The sequence below is a fragment of the Mobula hypostoma genome, chromosome 18 (genome assembly GCF_963921235.1).
Source record: "Mobula hypostoma chromosome 18, sMobHyp1.1, whole genome shotgun sequence".
NCBI classification, from domain to species: Eukaryota; Metazoa; Chordata; class Chondrichthyes; order Myliobatiformes; family Myliobatidae; genus Mobula; species Mobula hypostoma.
The window spans coordinates 8,702,556-8,724,288 of record NC_086114.1 but is presented as its reverse complement, the minus strand read 5'-3'; the positions used below and the strand labels follow the sequence as shown (position 1 = coordinate 8,724,288).

Genomic DNA, 21,733 nt, shown 5'->3' with positions numbered 1-21,733 from the left:
ATATTCAACTAAGATCGTTCAAAGAACTCAGACGTACAAAACTTACACAAATGGTGCCTGGAAAACAGAAATGAGTTCTCTTTAGAACTTTATTCTTCCCCAAGCATGAAAGATCCCTCCAATGATCTTCTCACATATACATGCCTTATAAAAATATAATCTGCCTAATATACTTCTGTCTCTTGGTAATACATCAATGTCAATTGCCCATCTGAGCTGCTCAGCTAACAGATCACAACAGTGTGTATCAGACTAATACCTCCATCTTTATCATCAAACTCAATAATGATTAAATACCCAGACAAGCAGGTTAAATTACACCGCATCCCATTATGGTCTAATAGGCTGTCAAAAGCAAAATCCCCAGGGCCCTACTTAATCCTTTTCCATTTACACTTAGTGGCCACTTTATTAGGTACCTCCGGCATGTAATTTAAGTAGCTATTGAGTGTATGCTTGTGGTCTTCTGCTGCCACTTCAAGGTTCAAGATGCTGTGCATTCAGAGATGCTCTTCTGCACACCACTGTTTTAATCCATGGTTATTTCAGTTATTGTTGTCTTCCTGCCAGTTTGAACTAATCTGGGCATTCTCCTCTGACCTCGCTCATTAACAACACACACAAAATGCTGGAGGAACTCAGCAGACCAGGCAACATCTATGGAAAAAAGTACAATCAACGTTTTGGGCTGAAACATTTCTCTCATTAACAAGGCATTTTTGCCCACAGAACTGCCGCACACTGGATGCTTTTTGTTTTGCGCGCCATTCTCTGTAAACTCTAGAGACTTGTGCATGAAAATCCCAGGAGATCAGCAGATTCTCAGATACAATCATTCCACGGTCAAAGTCACTTAAGTCACATTTCTTCCCCATTCTGATGTTTGGGCTGAAAAACAACTGAACCTCTTGACCATGTCTGCATGCTTTTATGCATTGAGTTGCTGGCACATGCTTGGCTGATTAGAAATTTACCTCAACCAGCAGGTGTACAAGCGTACCTAATAAAGTGGCCATTGAGTGTATAATCACTCATTCTCAACACACCATTACCACAGGTTATATTCTTTCCTGATTCCTCACATTGTCCCTCTATAATATACCAGAAGCTAAGCAATGAGCTCAAAATCATTTTCTTGGACTTGATTATTACTATCATTTACCTACTCATGCTACCAGCCATCAAAACACCTCACATTTCCAGCCTTCCTACAAAAAAAGAACACGAAGTTTCTTCACTGCACGGCTTTAAAGGAGAGCACTGGGCAGACTGATATGTAAACTTTTTTTATTTAGATATACAGCTCCGAATGGGCCCTTCCAGCTCAAGGAATTGCACCGCCCATCTCTAGCCTAATCACAGGACAATTTATTTTTACCAATTAACCTACTAACCGGTACAAATTGGACTGTGGAAATAAACCAGAGCACCCGCAGGAAGCGCACAAATTCATGGTAAGGCCATGCAAACTCCTTACAGACTATACCAGAATTGAACTCCAACCTCTGATTCCTCCAACTGTAATAGCGTTGCACTAACTGCTACGTTACCATGGTGCCCCCACGTATATGTAAATAAAGACTGAAGCACAGTTCTCTATCTGTGTAAAGCAATCGAAAATCCTAGTAGTGAGATAATAATGTTAACACCTTCTATAAAATGCTTTATAATAATTGTATATCAAGCTGTATGCAGGAAAGAAACTTTATACTTACTTCTTGAAGTTTATGTCCGGGAAATTAGAGTATTCGGGTTTTGCTTTATTACTCCGTCGTGGAAATGTACAAAAAAAGGCATTGGCCAGAAGGCAGGCTATTTGTTCTTGTGACATTGTGATGGAGTGATTCATCTTCTGCTTAAGCAATGGTATCGGCTGGCACGGAAGGAGGCAAGGTAGAGGTAATTAGTTTATTAATTTGGCAAACAGAAGCAAAATTACATTTACCAAATTATAGTACATATGGCAATTTAGTAACACTGCTGCGATCTACAAACAGTACTGTGGTAGCAATTTCATTCATCTCATTCGATTGGAAAATTTTCTTATTTGAGGTACTACTGATTTCCAGTGGTTTAGAAATCCTCAAGTAGCCTTGTTATAAATTGAAAAGGACCACAATATAGTCCAGATGCTTTTGGTCTCTTTTTCATTGTTTATATAATTTAGAACTTGATTAAGCTTATAAGGATAGGTTGCTGTACTGTTCTATGTTCTGACCGAAGAGAGTATAAGATTTTAATGTGTGCTGCAATGTTGGCCTAGGGGATAGCTGCACTACAATGTTATATGAACTTCTATGATATAGATGTGTGGGCACGTGGCCAAGTGGTTAAGGCATTGGACCAGCGAGCCCCAGCCGAGGCAACGTGTTGTGTCCTTGAGCAAGGCACTTAATCACACATTGCTCGGCGACGACACTGGTGCCAAACTGCATGGGTCCTAATGCCCTTCCCTTGGACAACATTGGTGTCGTGGAGAGGGGAGACTTACAGCATGGGCAACTGCTGGATTTCCATACAACCTTGCCCAGGCCTGCGCCCTGGAGAGTGAAGACTTTCCAGGCGCAGATCCATGGTCTCCCAAGACTAACGGATGCCTTTTATGATATAGAATCTGAAATGCACCAACAACCATATCCACCTCATTGTTACCTCCGGACTTCCCTGTTGCTTCCAAATTGTCAAATTACTTTCCAGACATGCAGCACCACAAGAGTGGAAATTTCATTCAACCAAGGAAAGTAACTCCACGCAACTCCCACTTCATGAATTCTGTCTGAAACTCAACCACACTATTCACAATCTTGGCACCATATCACACACTCTCAGATGAGCTTTGGACTATATCCATGCCATTGGTAAGACTGCCTTTTCTGATCTCTGTTGTTTAGTCCAGATCCACCACTGTCAGTTTGTCCACAGCTAAGACCTTACTGATGCCTTAATCACCACCAGGTCCCTCACCACTAGGTCCAAGGTATTACCCTTCAACCATAAGACTCCTGAACCAGCATGAATAATCTCAACTCTGAACTCATCCCACAACCTACAAACTCACTTTCAATGACTCTACAGCTCATGGTCTTGGTATTATTTACAGTATTTATTTTTACATTTGTATAGTTTGTCCTCTTTTGCACATTGGCTGCTTGTCAGTCTTTGTGTGTAGTTTTTCATTGATCGTATTGTATTTCTTTGTTCCACTGTGAATGCTTGCAATGAAATGAATCTCAAGATGACATATATGTAATTTCATAATAAACTTACTATGAACTGATCATTTCCAAGCCTATTTCAGGGCGCTCTTAGCTGTTTGCTTTTTCCTCTACCCATGAATTGATGCAAAACTTTCTGCACTATTTTAATTTGCAGTATTCAATTAATTGCATGTACGGGGTCTTTCTTTTTTTGTATGTTAAATTTAAAATGGCTTTGTTATGTTATATTGGGGAATGCTTCTTTGTTATGTTAAATGCTGAGAAAGTCTCTAGCGAGACAGTTGCTTGGGTTAATACAGAGCAGGGTGCTATTAGCCAATGGATGATCGTGTATCGTTTTGTTTTCGGGTGATAATGCTGTCTCATATGACTGGGGACGGGGTTTTGGCGGGGAGTCGGAGGAGAGACGGGGAGGACGGTGGAGAGACGGGGAGTCGGAGGAGAGACGGGGTGGACAGTGGAGAGACGGGGAGGATAGTGGAGAGACGGGGAGGACAGTGGAGAGACGGGGAGTCGGAGGAGAGACAGGGAGGACGGCGGACGTGTGGAAAGGCTCCAGTCAATCACTTCGGGTGGTCCCGAGCCGTGAGCCGACAGGATTCGGGTGGTCGTCAGGAATCGATTGAGCTCCAACGGTTGCGCGCGAAGAACTTGGACTTTGATAAGTCTTGACACCTTTTTTTTTTCATTACTTCCTTTTCTGTATCGAATTTATATTAATGTCATAGAATTAGTAATATCTATAATGTGTACTTGGTAAAACGTACTGGGTGTGCTGGCTGATAATTGATGTTTGGGATTGATTTGGGCGGCAAACGACTCCGTGGGAAGCGTTGAGGCAGGTGCTGGGTGGGATTTCCCCTAGACATAGACGAGCCAATATAACTGAGTGTTGCATGCAAAATATTGTGTTTTCTGACTTACAGTTGAGGAAAGCCATAAATCTCGTTACCATATCCATCCACTGCCTCTTCCATATCTCTGATTTTCCTCAATCCTGCAATGGCCCAAGTTCAAATTCTCTCCATCCCTCAAAATCCTCACTTCTGGTATCTCCACGAAAGCTCTCTTGCCTATTTTCCCTCCTTTGAATTTTCTTAATACCTCTCTCTGACCAAATAAATCCTAATATTTCCCTGTGTTCTGATAACATGTCTATGAAACACATTTGGACACTCTACTGCATTAAAGGCAAAATACAAATATAAGTGATTGCTGCAGAAGCAATGAAAGCAAAACAAAACACTTTGGGCAGAATTTCAACATTTCAATTTGAAATATGAGTTCATAACGTTGACTTAAAGTTAAAGTACATGTAAAGTCTAAACGTAAAGAATAAAATGGTAGCTACATATTTGTGATTAATGCTCAAAGTAAATTTATTATCAAAGTACTGTACTGTACGTAAGTAGGGCCAAGAGACCCTTTTTCAGGACTGAGAAGGAAGGGGAAAGCCACCAGAATGAAAAGGTAAGGGGAAGAGACGGAGGACTAGCTGGAAAGTGATAGGTGAAGTCAGGTGGGTGGGAAAGGTCAAGGGCTGGAGTAGAAGGAATCTGATAGGAGAGGAGAGTGGACCATAGGAGAAAGAGAAGGGGGAGGGGGCTCGAGGGAGAGATGATAGATAGGTGAGGAGAAGAGACAAGAGGCCTTTCCAGTCCTGAAAAAGGTCTTGGCCCAAAATGTCGACTGTTTATTCAATTCCATAGATGATGCATGACATGCTGAGTTCCTCCAGCACCAAATACTCAGGAGGAACCAATCTTTTGTCACATTTTTGTTTCCAGCTTCCAAATGGATTGGAACTATTGTAGCACGGTCTACACCCAACTTCTACTGACCAATTTCCTGATTAGGTTTGTGAGACACTGACATTTTCAGCATGCTGAGACGGGGGGAGGATTCATTCATGACACTACAGCACCAGTGATTTGCACACAAATGATTTTTACAATTATTTGAATTTATAGACCCTTGATAAGAAAGTTGCATTTTTCTGGCTCTAAATAAAAGTAATATTCGTCTATCCAAAATATATACATGGGTTTTAATTCCTGGAAAAAAAATGGATTTCACTGGGCCCAGGTTTCTGTTTCCTTCCACTTGCTGGGCTTTGGTTCCGAGCGAAACTTCAACACTTCCTCCCCACACACCCCCACCAATATTTGCTGCTAAATTCCTCCAGCTGATTGTTTGATGTCCCAGATTCCAATATCTGCAATCTCGTGTCTCCATGATTCCTGCATCCCTTTGCACTAATGAGCCTCATTTCCTGCACTTATTAGGATACTAGTTTCATGCTCCCCTCCTCTTGCTGGGACCACTATTCTTGCAGGCCCCTTCTGGTTCGGCTGGCCACACTCTTCCAAAACTTACTGGTAAGCTCCTGGGCAACATCTCTTTAAAAAAGTAAATGCAATGTTTATCAGAATATTAATAGCCCAGATAATCTGCTAATAACACGAGCTTCCGAAAGATCCTCTGTATTTTCTGACCAAGAAAGATCTCCAACCACATCCTAGTTATTCGGTGTCATCAAATAAACATGGCCACAATCATCATGAGGAAACATTGGAGATGGGTTGGGCATGTGATGAGAAGAAAGGCCAAATGCATCATCAAGTCAGCACTTCACTGGATCCCTGGAAGTTGGAGGAAATGCAGGAGACCAAAGACAACTTGCAGAAATGAGGACCTTGAATCACATCTGGAGCACAATACAGAAGATAGCCAAAGACTGACAGAGATGGAGGATCTCTATTGCTGCCCTAAATGCCAATGGCATAAATAGCAACAAGTAATCTGTTAATTCAGTGTTAAACCATTGAAGTCCCAAGTGTGTTGGATTAAGAGTATTTGTGACGTTTACCCAGCAATCTTATATGAACCTTTGATAACTGCATGTCACAGAAACATGAATTACCACATATATTGGATATAACATACAAAATCCATTAGCAGTATATATAAAATACTAATCATATATTTTGATTTGTTAATTATCAAATGACAGTTTACTGAATCCAAAATTTCAAACATACATATAAATTATAATTAATTGGAACTATCTAAATCTTACAAGAACACAAACACAAAGCAATTTATTTTCTTGCTAATATCTATTTTGCATTAAAAGTATATCATGCACAAGGTAGCTCATTAATCTCTCCAAATTTATGCACCATATACAAATGAAACATATGTTGCCAATGGAAAATGAGGAAGCGTGATCACATGAAAGTATTTGGGTAATATTTTTGGAGTGATTAATGTGTGGAGTTAATGTTACCTCATTTCTAGCAGCACTGTGGGAGTATTTTCATATCAGAATCCAGTTTTATTATTATTGATATATATCCTGAAATTTGTTGTTTTGTGACAGAAGTACAATGAAAGACAAAAATTACTCTAAGTTACAAAAAGAAGTGCAAAAGATGAATAATGAGTTAGTATATGGGCGAAGGCAGAAGACCAGAGTGAGGTGTCCAAATAGATGAGGAGGACTGAATATGGGAGAAAGGATCACTGGTGTGGGCAGGATCGAGGTAGTATTCATGGGTTGATAGACCATTCTTAAATCTAATAGCGGAGGGGAAGAAGCTGTTCTTGGATTGGGGGCAGCAGTTATCACATGGGCAAGAGTACATCAAGGAGCAAACTCACTATCATTTTACCAAATGCAGTGGATAATGAACAAGGTATAATCATCTTGTCAGTCATAGCTACATCCTGTGAATGAGCATAAAAACTCCACTCAACATGGCATCAGTGTCACTCAAAATTATGAGCTCTAATATTTACACACCCACCTGAGCAAGAGATAAAACTGCTGGTTCTCTCAGGTGATGGTATGTCTTCGTTTGGAGAAAATCAGAAGTCGAACTTTTAATCCTCGATTTGATTTTGAGAAAAGGTGGAGTTCATTACCTGCTACTATCAACTGATTTGAGTTAATTAATATGGTTTCCTTTTGATTTTTGTTTAAATGGATTTGAGTTGGCGGATTGATGTTTTTCTTTTATGGAGTCTTGTATGACATATAGCTCCAGGGTTGTGCTCCCAATGGGTTATTTTTCTTTTTTTTTTAGTTAGTAGGGTTTTTTTTTCTCTTAGTTAGTAGGGTTTTTTCCTTTTTTTCTTTCAAAAAAAATTCACTTTATTTTCTCTTCTTATTATTGATATATTGCTTAGCTTTGTCAATCAGTTATGTGCTTATTTAATTCTTCATTGTACATATTGACTTGATTACCATAATGTATTTTTGTTGATCATTAATAATAATAAAAAAGATTTTAAAAATGAAAAATGAAAACTGTTTATTATCTAAACCCATTTACTTTATTTGAACACATACACTGGTTGGACTCTTTATTAGGTACAGCTGTACACCACATTATTAATGCAAATATGTAATCACCCAATATGTGGCAGCAACTCAATTCAGAAAAGCATTCAGAAATGGTCAAGAGGTTCAGTTGTTCAGACCAAATATTAGAATGAGGAAGAAATGTAATCTAAGTAGCTTTGACTGTAGAATGATTGTTGGTGCCAAATGGGCTGGTTTGAGCATCACAAAAACTGCTGATTGCCTGTGATTTTCACACAACAGTCTTTGGAGTTTACAGGGAATAGCTTGAGAAACAACAAAAAAAAACACCAGTGAGTGGCAGTTCTGTGGGCAAAAATGCCTTGTTAATGAGAGGTCATATGAGAACGAGCAGATTGGGTCAAGCTGACAGGAAGGCAACATTAACTCAAACAACCACGTGTTAAAATGGTGATATGCAGAAGAGGATCACCCAAGATGTTGGACCTTGAAGTGGATGGGTGAAATACACTTTATTACATCCAGAGGAGGACTTTATTACATCCACTCTTGTAAGTAATAAAGTGGCCACTGGGTGCAATTCACAAGAAGGTGGTATATATAAAATAGATCACAATCCAGTGGCTTGCACAGTATGTCATTGATGAATAGATGCACTCCAGGCATCATTATCCTTGAACTTCCGGACTCCCAGGTAGAGACACTTATTTTTGTCTGAACACCAGTACCTGCACGTAACACCTAAAGAAAGCTGCAGAACCACCCTAGTGCAAGTCTATGTCTACAGACGTACACAGATATTCCTTGCCAAAAGAGAAACAAGACACATTATCTGCAAATCTACAGTACAAAATGTTAAAAGGTTAAAGGCAAAAAATAACAGAAGAAAATAAAAGCTGTGGAGGGCGATTAGTAAGATGCACTCACAAGCAAATAATTGATTTAAATTTATAAGACATCAGATTTAATCTGGACCAAATACTCGTCTATTTAGAATGGAAATGAGGAGGAGTTTCTTTAGCCAGAGAGTGGTGAATCTGCTGAATTTGTTGCCACAAGTGGCTGTGGAGGCCAAGTCATTGGGAATATTTAATACAACGGTTGATAAATTCTTGATTATTCATGGCATGAAGAGATACAGGGAGAAGGCAGGAGAGTGGGGCTGAGAGGAAAATGGATCAGCCATGAGGAAAAGACAGAGCAGACCAAATGGCCTAATTCTGCTCCTATATCTTATGGTATTATAAATGCACCAAGCATTTAGAGATACAGCATGGGCCACAGAGTCAAATCACCCAGCAACGCACTGATTTAACCCTAGCCTAATCACAGGACAATTTAAAATGACCAATTAACCTACTAGACAGTACATTTTTGGACTGTGGAAAGAAACTGGAGCACCCAGAGGAAACCCATGCTGTTCACAGGGAGAACTTACAAATGGTGTCTGAATTCCTCTGGGGCATTCCTCTGTCGTCGTGGATGTTTGCGAAGAAAAAGAATTTCAGGATTCATATTGTAAACATTTCTCTGACATTAAATGTACCCATTGAAACCTATTGAACTCAAGAGATTTAATTAAGCCGATAAAAATATCATCTTCTTTCTTATACATTACCAAACAAAAAAAATTGTGATTGGCTAGAAATAATTATTATTCCACAGAATCAATAGGTTGCTTTTGCACAGAACTGTAAATCAAAGTACAAAAGAGTATTTGATATATGCTTATCATTAATCTCCGCATTAAATTCTTGGCAATCACCAATTGATTCCAATCAGAACTAAAGAGTAAACAACATCTTTATTGATCCACTTGTGGCCACTCAACTTTCTGCCCCATTAAATCTGTGGTAGGCCACACGCATAAAGAAACCACTTCCGCAACCTTGTTACTACAAAACTGCATTCTGCTCTGTCATGTGAGGAGATTCATCATCATGTTAAGTTAGTGCAAGCAAGCTCTATTAAAAACATTAAAGTTAATGCAGCAGCAGTCCTGTTCATTAATGTAAACATATCAGCTAGACCACTGTCTCTTGAAAGCAGCTTGAGGGGCATTAGTGCGTACTGATTTTCTCTTTTACACCACAATTAATAATGAATATTATATTCAATATTAATCTAATATTAGAACCAAATAACCATCTGAACTTAAGGGCAAATAAAATGCCTATGCTAGATTGAACCGAACTGCTATTAACATGCATGTGAGGGCACAAAATACTGATCTTTGTTTTTACTTCTGATATCTACTAACACAGTTGGGTACCGGGGCGGAGATACGTCTCTATCAAAGGAGGTGTAAGGCACTTCTTCCCTCCACTAGCCGGCAGGTCACCCTTGGGCAAGGTGTAGCACCTGCTTAGTACCCCCCCCACCCCCGATCAGAGTCACGTGAAGCCACGGCAACAGGTGGTGGATGGTCGTATGAGCAGCTGGTGCATATCACAAGTCCTGGTCATGCGACCTCTAATGCCAGACAATCTCTGAAGAGTATTGATAATGGCTGGGGTCACCCGTTTTGCAAAGATGCTGCCCAGAAGGCAGCAATGGCAAACCAGTTCTGTAGAAAAATTTGCCAAGAACAACCACTGTCACGAACAATGATCACCCACATCATACGACATGGCACTAAATGATGATGACGATGACTAACAACAGGAATTCTGCAGATGCTGGAAATTCAAGCAACATACATCAAAGTTGCTGGTGAACGCAGCAGGCCAGGCAGCATCTATAGGAAGAGGCGCAGTCGATGTTTCAGGCCGAGACCCTTCGTCAGGACTAACGATGACTAACCCAAATGAATGTAAACATCACTACAAAACAGAAGGTTTTCGCACTTTCTATATGAAGTAAGTTGCACAGTTGAATGACAAATAGGTCCAAGAACTAAAGGAGTTTTGATGAACTTAATCCATGACGTAATTTAGAAACAAAATATATACTGTAATTTAAATGTCAAACTCCATTTCTTGGTACTATCATATTGCTTGAAAACCTAGGACCAAGTGAAACTTCATTCCAATCAGATTGCTTTGATCTGAATACAAGAGCGTCATCTAACCAACATCTACAACAGGGGTTCACACATGAAATGCTGGAAGAACTCAGCTAGGGGTTTCCAACCTTTTTTATGCTATGTGAACCCCAGATTCTAATACAAAATAAGCTGCAAGAACTCTACCCAAGGCCTTCAAATGAACACTACATATATTTCACATTTATTGTACGTTTGTAGTAATTTTAGCACATACAGAAAATTGGCAAACTGGAAGAAGGCAAAGAGTGGAAATCAAGAGACCTTTTCTGGTTGGCTTTCGGTGACTAGCGTTCTACTGGGGTCGGTGTAAGGACCGCTACTTTTCACGTTATATGTCAATGATATGGATGACAGAATTGATGGCTTTGTAGCCAAGTCTGCAGACATTACCAAGACCTTGGCCAGATTAGGACACTGGGCAAAGAAGTGGCAGACAGAATACTGTATAGAGAAGAGTATGGTCATGCACACTGTTAGAAAGAATAAAGGTGTAGACCATTTTCAGAAATTGGAGGTGCAAAGGGAGTCCAAGTGCAGGATTTCCTAAAGGTTAACTTGCAGGTCGAGTCGGTAGTAAAGAAGGCAAATGCAATGTTAGCATTCGTTTCAAGAACCCTAGTAAATAAAAGCAATAATACAATGCTGAGGTTTTATAAGGCATTAGTCAGAATATATTTGTAGTATTGTGAGCAGTTTGGACCCCGTATCTCAGAAAGGATGAGCTGGCATTAGAATCCAAAGGAGGTTTATGAGAATGATGCTGGGAATGAAAGGATTAACTTATGAGGAACGTTTGATGGCTCTGGGGCTGTACTCTCTGGAGTTTAGAATGAGGGGATATCTCATTAAAACCTACCAAATACTGAAAGGCCAAGATAGAGTAGATGTGGAGAAGATGCCTCCTATAGTGGGGGAGTCTAGGACCAAAGGGCACAGTTTCAGAATATAAGGATGTTCATTTAGAACAGAGATGAGGAGGAATTTCTTTAGCCAGAGGGTAGTGAACTGTGGAATTCATTGCCACAGATGGCTGTGGAAGCCAAGTCATTGAGTATATTCAGAGCAGAAATTGTATTAGTCAGGACATAAAAGGTTCTCAATTAGTCAGGACATAAAAGGTTATGGGGAGAAGGCAGGAGAATGAAGTTGAGAGGGAAAATGTATCAGGCATGATAGGATGATGGAAGAGACTTGATGGACCTAATTCTGCCCTTGTGTCTTATGGTCTAATGACCTGAGCCATGTCAACATATTATAATTCAAATGGCTGTACTTGGCTTATATGTTCGTCTCGGGAATTACACTTCATGTACTTATGTATTGAGACACAGCATAGGATAAGCCTTTCCAGACTTACAAGCTGTGCTGCCCAGCAACCCCCAATTTAACCATAGCCTAATCACAGGACAATTTACAATGACCAATTAACCCAACAACCAGTATATTGTTGGACTGTGGGAGGAAACTGGAGCACCTGGAGGAACTCACATGGTCACAGGGAGAACGTACAAACTCGTGACAGGCAGCAGCAGGAATTGAACCTGGGTGGCTGGTACTGTAAAGTATTGTGCTAACCTCTACGCTAACTGTACCAATACTTAAAGAATTTGCAACTTCCCCAACTACAGCTTTAAATCCTTCACTCCTTCTCCAACTTGACAATCTCAGTCCAAGGTTAATTTGTGACACCTCAGTCATTAAATCAAACTGATTGAAATACCTGAACTCTTGATACATTTCTTTCCTGGAGGAACAAAGAGACACCGTTATCCTTGCATCCATTTTCCTTTCTGTCCACTTTCCTAACATTTATGTTTTATATTCCACATTAAGATTTTAAAAAAATATTTATCATCTTCCTGTTTCTTTCAACTTTATTATCTGTGAAGACACAGGTTCAAACATTGCCATTTCATACTCTCAGTCCCAAGTTATAATTGCATTGCATTTTATATTGGACATACTGGTGATTATACCACACCCCAGAAAAAGCTCACAATATAAAATTGGATTAAATTTCTACCACTCAACACAATTATTGTTAGGGAAACCAGAAAGGTCCCATTGAAGGCACGCCAGCAGCTTGAATGTCACCAAAGACTCTGGAAACATAACACTCCAAGTGGTTGCATCACTGTCAGGAATGGAGGCCCCAATGCACAGAATAGAAGCGCTGCAAAGGCTTGTAAATACAGCCGGTTCCATCATGGGCACTAGCCTCCCCACCATCAAGGACATCTTCAAAAGGTGGTGCCTCAGGAAGGTGACATCAATCATTTAGGACCCTCACCATCCGTGATGTGCCCTCTTCTTCTTCCTACCATCAGGGAAGCACAGGAGCCTGAAGCCATACACTGAATATTTAGAAACAGCTTCTTCCCCTCTGCCATCAGATTTCTGAATGGTCCATCAACACTACCTCACTATTCTGCTCTCTTTTTGCACTAGTTATTTAATTTTATATTTAATTATTGCAACATACAGTAATAGCTTATGTACTGCTGTCACAAATTTTATGACTGATGTCAGTGATAATAAACCTGATTATGAATCCGACATATCTGGTGATCTACAGCATTGTATTTGGTAAATACAACTGGAGTTCACCCAACTAGCTTTACTGAATTTACAGTACACCACGTCTTAGAATGATTATTGTGTAGAAAATCATTATGTCCATCAAGTCTGCACTAGCTCAATGCAAAAATATTCCATCGTGCCCTTCCCATCACAGCCTTGCTGACAACGTGGAAATCATACCAAAGCTGTATTGAGAAAATCTTTCCGTTTCCAAAATTGATATTCTACACTGGATATTTAATACTCACCTATTTCAAAAAGAGAATTATATTTCAACATCTCAGTCTTTGCCCTGGAAGTACTGTAGCTTACTTAACTGAGGCATTTCATTATTTCTGAAGTATCTGAAATGTGATAGGTTGCAACATACAGTTGGTCAAAAGTTTACATACACCTTAGCCAAATACATTTAAACTCAGTTTTTCACAATTCCTGATATTTGATCCTAGAAAACATTCCCTGTCTTAGGTCAGTTAGGATCACTACTTTATTTTAAGAATGTAAAATGTCAGAATAATGGTAGAGAGAATGATTTATTTCAGTGTTTCTTTCTTTCATCACATTCCCAGTGGGTTAGAAGTTTACATACACTTTGTTAGTATTTGGTAGCATTGCCTTTAAATTGTTTAACTTGGGTCAAACGTTTTGCGTGGCCTTCCACAAAATTCTCACAGTAAGCTGCTGGAATTTTGTTCCATTCCTCCAGACAGAACTGGTGTAACTGAGTCAGGGTTGTAGGCCTCCTTGCTCACACACGCTTTTTCAGTTCTGCCCACAAATTTTCCATTGGATTGAGGTCAGGGCTTTGTGATGGCCACTCCAATACTTTGACTTTGTTGACCTTAAGCAATTTTGCCACAACTTTGGAGGTATGCTTGGGGTTATCGTCCATTTGGAAGACCCATTTGCGACCAAGCTTTAACTTCCTGGCTGATGTCTTGAGATGTTGCTTCAATATATCCACATAATTTTCCTTCCTCATGATGCCATCTATTTTGTGAAGTGCATCAGTCCCTCCTGCAGCAAAGCACCCCCACAATATGATGCTGCCACCCCATGCTTCATGGTTGGGATGGCATTCTTGGACTTGCAAGCATCACCCTTTTCCCTCCAAACATAACGATGGTCATTATGGCAAAAGAGTTCAATTTTTGTTTCATCAGACCAGAGGACATTTCTCCAAAAAGTAAGATCTTTGTCCCCATGTGCACTTGCAAACTGTAGTCTGGCTTTTTTATGGTGGTTTTGGAGCAGTGACTTCTTCCTTGCTGAGCAGCCTTTCAGGTTATGTCGATATAGGACTCGTTTTACTGTGGATATAAATACTTGTCTACCTGTTTCCTCCAGCATCTTCACAAGGTCCTTTGCCATTGTTCTGGGATTGATTTGCACTTTTCACACCAAAGTCCGTTCATCACTAGGAGACAGAATGCGTCCACTTCCTGAGTGGTATGACGGCTGTGTGGTCCCATAGTGTTTATACTTGCATACAAATATTTGTACAGATGAACGTGGTACCTTCAGGCGTTTGGAAATTGCTCCCAAGGATGAACCAGACTTGTGGAGGTCCACAATTTCTTTTCTGAGGTCTTGGCTGATTTCTTTTGATTTTGTTTGTAAACTTCTGACCCACTGGAATTGTGATATAGTCAATTAAAAGTGAAATAATCTGTCAGTAAACAATTGTTGGAAAAAATACTCATGTCGTGCACAAAGTAGATGTCCTCAACATCTTGCCAAAGCTATAATTTGCTAATATGAAATCTGAGTGGTTAAACAATGAGTTTTAATGACCTCAACCCGAGTGTATGTAAACTTCTGACTTCCAACTGTAAATACAAATCATTATCTGAAAATATGACTTGCTATTTCCTGCAACTAATAAACTATTATGAAGTAGTTTTATTCATGAATAACAGAGTACATTCGCTTTTACTCCCCATGCTGGCAATGATGTAAAAGATGAATACGACTTGTATCCATAACACTGTTGCATCAACACAGAAAGCTGACCACTCAAATAATTCAAAGCTGGCAACTCAGTCAACCTAACATGCTGGTAGTAATTAATCCAGAGTAATTTCATAGTTCCACATTTCCGCTTCTCAAAGGCCAAAGATAAAGATGCATTTGGTTAGCTGCAAACTCAATCATTATTGATATGCCTTGTAAACATACATCAGATAGCTGTTGTCAATTACAGCCTGCTGTTCGATACCATCATGCCGTAAGTATTAATACAGGTGCTCCTCAAGGATGTATGCTTTTAGACCACTGCTCACCTCCCTCTACACTCATGACTGTGTCGGCATGTCTCTTCTCACTGCTGCCATCAGGCAGGAGATTCAGTCATTTTAGGTCCCACAACATCAGATCAGGAACAGTTATTACCCTACAACCATCAGGCTCTTGAACCAGCGTGATAACTTCACTCATCTCAACACTAATCTGATTCCACAACTTATGAACTCACTTTTAAGGACACTACAACTCATGTTTTCAATATTATTTATTAAATATTATTATTTTGTATTTGCACAATTTGTCTTATTTTGCATATTGGTTGATTGTCAGTCTGTGTGTGTAGTTTTTTAATAATTCTATTGTATTTCTTTGTTCTACTGCAAATTCCAGCAAGAAAATGAATCTCAGGTAAGTACATGGTGACGTATACGTACTTTGATAATAAATTTACTTTGAACTTAAATGCTGTTTATAAATTTGCAGATGACACCACTGTCGTTAGTAAACTTTCAGATGGGGACGAGGAGAGTACACGTGTGAGAATGATCACCTGGCTGAGTGATGTCACAACAATAATCTTGCACCCAATGTCAGTAAGACCAAGGAAATGATTGTGGACTTCAGGAGGGTGACGTTGGGAGAACTGCATCAGTCCCCATTGAGGGGTCAGGAGTGGAAAGTGTGAGCAATTTTAAGTGTGTCAACATCTCTGAGGATCTATCCTGGGTCCAACATACTGATGTAATCATGAAAGCGGCACCCAGCAGCTCTACATTATTGGGAGTCTAAGAGTACTTTTGCAAATGTCTATAGATATACAGTAGAGAGCAGTATGATAGGTATACCACCAACTGGTATGAAGCCTCCGATGCATAGGATTGTGAGATACTCAGCTAGCTCCATCATGGTCACAACCTTCCCACCACCAAGGACATCTTCAAAAGGCGGTGCTATTAGGGAGCAGTGTCCATCATTAAGGTTTCTCACCGCCCAGGAAATGCTCTCTCCTCATTTCTTCCATCAGGAAGGAGGTACAGGAGCCTGAAGACCTACACTCAATGAAACAACTTCTCCTCCTCTGCCATCAGGTTTCTCAACAGTCCATGAACACTGCTTCGCTATTCCTTTCTCTCTGTACTATCTATTTTGTAATTTATAGAAATTTTCTATCTTTGCCTTGTACTGCTGCCACAAAGCAACAAATTTCAGGTAATATACAACAGGTGACATGGTAGCATGGTGGCTAGCGCAATTGCTTTACAGTGCCAGTAACACTGATCAGGTTCGATTCCCACCGCTGTCTGAAAGGAGCTTCCCAGTGCTCCGATTGTCTCGCACATTCCAAAGATGTGCAGTTAGGATTAAGGCTGATTTATACCTCTGCGTCAAATCGATGCCATAGTACAGCGTAGCCGCAAACCCTACGCAGTGCCTACGTGAATCCCTACGCCATAGCCTGACACGCACCTCTCCAAAAATGTAACTACGCGTCGCGGCAATACAGACTGCAACAACCGTGATTGGTCCGCTTGGTAGCATCACATTTCCTCCTATGCTGCAATAGCTTCCCATTGGGCGACTGAAGGGTAGGGAAGGAACTCTAGCTGCAATGCACAGCTTTACAGACCTCCGAAATGATGGAGGACACATTTCGCTTTTAGGAAAAAAGACACTCGCTTCAAACTTGTTTACCCCGAGAAAGACTACCATGACCATGAAGCCTTGCACGGGCAGGAGTGTGCGCATGCGTGATGTGCGCGAATTGCAGAGCAACGCAGACACACCAACGCACAAGTATAAATGCTCACAACGGCGCAGCCCACTTGCGTGGGCTATGGCGCAAGCTTGACGCACAAGTATAAATCAGCCTTTAGACTTACAAGTTGTGTCCATGATAGGTTGGTGCCGGAAATGTGACACTTGCAGGTTGCCCCCAGCCCAATTCTTGGACTATGTTGGCCGTTGATACAAAGCAATGCATTTCACTGCACGTTTTGGTGTATACATGACAAATAAAGCTAATCTTTCTTTCTTTCAGTGATAATAAACTTGATGCTGATTCAATGAAGTAGAATCAGAAAGCTTCCGGTCCTCGAGAAAAGAGATAGTCAGCCAAAGAGGAAAAGGTCAGCAACTAGCATAAAGGTTAGCACAACACTGTTACAGCTCGGGGGCATCGGAGTTCAGAGTTCAATTCTGGCGCACTCTGTGAGAAAGTTTGGCCATTCTTCCTGTGTGTGTGTGTGTGTGTGTGTGTGTGTGTTTCCTCCGGGTGCATCTATTTCCTTCCACAGTCCAAAGACGTACTAGTTAGTAGGTTATTTGGTCTTTGTAAATTGTCCTGTAATCAGGTTGAGGTTTAATAGATGGGTTGCTGGACAGTGCAGCATACTGGACTGGAAGGGCTTGTTCGTGTTGTATTTCTAAAGAAACAAATTGTGACTGGACAGTAATTTTCAAGGACACGTGAGTACTTATCAAACACAGCTTTTGGGAATTAATGTCCACTAAGGAAAGCACTACATCTTCAAAATCCACATTCAATTATTCTCCAGATCATATGAAAGTATTCGCATTAAGTAAGCTACAAAAGCTACCATATCACAATAAAATTGATAACACCGTAACAGTGCTTAGGTTCAAATCAGACTACAGTACTTCATGCAAATAACTGCACACCACATCAAGCTAATCCTTAACTTTCAAACAGATATTTAAAACTGATTATCAACCGAATGTACAGACAGGTTTCTGTGTTAATTTAAACAAGTGAATCAGACTATATGGAACACAATAGTGGTTACAGCTGTTGGAAGCCACTCTGATGGAACAACAAATTGTTAAAAGTGCTATTACTAAATGTGTGCCAAAGACAAGATTGATGTGCCTGATGCTTAATTCCATCTCTCTATTCTCGAGAGACCCCATCATACCAGAAGCCAGTTTTCAACCGTTTTGAAGCATTTCAAATGATTAAAAAAAAAAGTGGCTGTGGACACCAGATGTAGCAAAGGTAAAGGGGGAAACAAAGTCGAAGCTTCAGTGTTGAAGGTCTGAATTCTGGAACTAATTGCCTCTAACTAAACTAATCAGTACAGTCACAACAATACATTTATTTGACAATTATCCTGGTATGCTTTGCAATTAAATCCAATATGCTTAATTACCAACTAAAGTCTATTTTTGATCATCTGCAAAGTAATGGAAGATGCCATCAACAGTGCTATTAAGGCACTTACTCACAAATAAGCCAGTCCCTGATGGCCGTTTTAGCATTTTTCAGGACTAATTTTTTCTCAATTTTATTATCATTTTTGTTTAACTGTGGCAAAAGGCGAAGCAAAGACAATTGTCCTTGTACTCCATCACAAGGACAGAAATGGAGAGATTTGCTAAAGACTACACAATATTCAATTTCATTGCCAGCTCTCAGAAATCAAAGCAGTCTTTATTCACATCCATCAAGCAGAACAGACAGGCTAATAAATGGCAAATAATATTGATGTCACACATATTAGCCAATAACCATCAGCAAGTCTTGGAATTTATAATCCATCGCTATAAACAATATGGGGATATTGAAGACAAAAGAGATTACAGACATTATAATGTGATGCAAGTCTTGACCTGAAATATAAGCCATCTCTCTGCCACCACAGATGCTACCTGACCCGCTGAGTTCCACTAGTAGTTTGTTTCAACTGGGGAGATAACTACTGTGCCATATAAATACAATGGCTGTACCTGTACGAGGGTAAAGGCCAAGCAACCCACACTATGTAACTTACCTCCCGATTCCTAAGGTCTTTCCACCATCCAAATGATCACAAACCTTTATTACCTACAAGTCACAAGTCAGGAATATGATGAACTAATCTCCAACTGCAACCACTTGATTTAACATCCCATCGACCATCTTAAGTATTCATTCTGATAGATACTGTGTGCTTTGTCTCCAATGTATCATCATTATCATTATCTGCCGTGTCGTAAGATGTGGGTGATCTTGGTCTACGACCATGATTGTTCTTGGCAAATCTTTCTGCAGAACTGGTTTGTCATTGCCGTCTTTTAGGCAGTGTCTTTACAAGACGGATAACCCCAGCCATTATCAATATTCTTCAGAGACTGTCTGCCTGGTGTCAGTGGTCACACTGACCAGAATTTGTGATATGCACCAGCTGCTCATACGACCATCTTACCACCTGCTTCTACTGCTTCTTATGACCCGAACCGGGGAGGGTGGGGGCTAAGCAGGTGCTACACCTTGCCGAAGGGTGACCTGCAGGTAGTGGAGGGAAGGATACTGTTTCTAAAATGCCTTATAGTTAACCCCCAAGGCTATTTCGGAAGAGCCTCCCAAATTCACAATCCCTACATCAAGTACAGCAAAGAATGCCATTACCTGTCGCTCCCCTTCCATAGGTAAACTATCCTAATTTAGGGGAATATGTTGCTCTATTTTTGCTGCTGGGTTAATCCCAGAACTTCTTGTTTATGAGCACTATAGGGCTACCTTCACCAGATGTACTGCTGCGTCCAAGATTGCTGCACACCATCATGTCCTTTGACTGAATTAAAGTTATGAAAAATACTGCCTTACATCATATAAATTAACAAAAAAAGCAATAATTTTTGTGCATAATAGCCGGTCTTTTACTGAACATAGTTCCAACCATCGGGCACAATAACACACGCTGAGAGAACAGATTGTTGAAGACTATCTATGAAGACTCATTCTATCGACAGGTTGCCTCAATTTAATGTGCATCGTCCTTATTTTTAAGTAACAAAAGGTGAAATAATAATTATTTATAAGAAAAAAAGTACTAGCCTAGGTCTGTAACTCAGAACTTAAGTGAATTTTGTTAAGACTTCAAGAAAGTCTTACTAATTTTTATTACCTACCTGCGTACAAACTGTAGGTAGCCGTAGTGCTAGTTGAGCCATCTCCGGCAAAATGGACTGTAGAAGATGCTGTGTTTCCACATCATCTAAAACCTAAAAAATAATGAAACTTTATCAGTATTGCAGTAATTAAACACAGGGTGCTGCAACGCAATTTGTATTACTACACAAGTACAATTAAAGGAGTTTTTAAAACTAAGAGCTTGTGCACATGGTATCACACAATTCATTATACAATATACTATTAGGCAGATTACAGCCACAGAATTACACTAATACTCCGTGATCTAATTTATGTCTTAAAGAACATAAGTGGGAAGTTAGCTATTTAATCTTTAAAATATCATCCTCATTAAAACATGGTTTTATAAAACTATTAGTAATTTGTATTCAATACTCACTTCAGTTTCACATAGGTTTTCAAAGTAAGGATATATCTCAGCAATTATTTCTAAACATGTATTAAAATATTTCTGAAATCAAAATTAAAAGCAGGTTGCAGGAATCATGGACACAAGAGCTTCTGCAGATGCAGGTGGTATGTTGTAGGAATCACAGCAGCAAATGAGATGAGCAGATCAAAAAGTTGATGTCAAAGACGTGTTTTCCAGTAAAGACTTGCCACTGAAATCACTTAAACCATTATCCCCATCATGATACCCCTAACTATCATGTTCCTAAAGTTCCTAAGGCAGCACCTTCCAGACCCACAACCACTACCATCTAGAAGGACAAGAACAGCAGATACTTGGGAACACCACCACTTGGAAATCCCACTCCAAGTTACTCACCATCCTGACTTAGAAACATATCACCGTTCCTTCATGGTTGCTGGGTTAAAGTCATGGAATTCCCACCCTAACAGCACTGTGGGCGTACCTACACCTCAGGGACTGCAGCAGTTCAAGAAGGCAACTCATCACCACCTTCTCAAGGGCAACTAGGGATGGGCAATAAATGCTGGCTTAGCTGGTGACACCTACATCCTGTAAATGATTACATTAAAAAAAAATGTGTGCTGTATTGCACAGATCCTGGTCTTCCATCTGTCTTTGACTATAATTGTTCTTGGCAATTTTTTCTACACAAGTGATTTGCCATTGCCTTCTTCTGGCAGTGTTTTTACAAGACGGGTGAGCCCAGCCGTTATCAATACTGTTCAGAGATTGTCTTGTCTGGCATCAGTGGGTGTATAACCGAGACTTGTGATATGCATCAATTGCTCATATGTCCATCCACCACTTGCTTCCATGGCTTCACATGACCCTGATCTTCGGGGGGCGGGGGGGGGGTAAGCAGGTGCTACACCTTGCCCAAGGGTGACCTGCAGGTTAGAAGAGGGAAGGAGCACCTTATACCTCCTATGGTAGAGACAGCTCCACCCACCACCCATGAAAGGTATACTCACTC

At 40.2% G+C, this 21,733-nt stretch overlaps 1 protein-coding gene across 3 annotated transcripts in view; it reads right to left on the bottom strand.

The window, feature by feature from the left end:
* Positions 1 to 21,733, bottom strand: part of parga (poly (ADP-ribose) glycohydrolase a) — a 196,723-nt gene that overhangs the window by 78,669 nt on the left and 96,321 nt on the right. For all 3 annotated transcript variants that reach the window (XM_063070415.1, XM_063070412.1, XM_063070414.1), the window contains exons 8-9: positions 20,324 to 20,416; positions 1,716 to 1,873 (exon numbers count right to left, since the gene is read on the bottom strand). In XM_063070415.1, the coding sequence (XP_062926485.1) occupies positions 1,716 to 1,873; positions 20,324 to 20,416 (251 nt within the window). The remainder of the gene's footprint in view (positions 1 to 1,715; positions 1,874 to 20,323; positions 20,417 to 21,733) is intronic.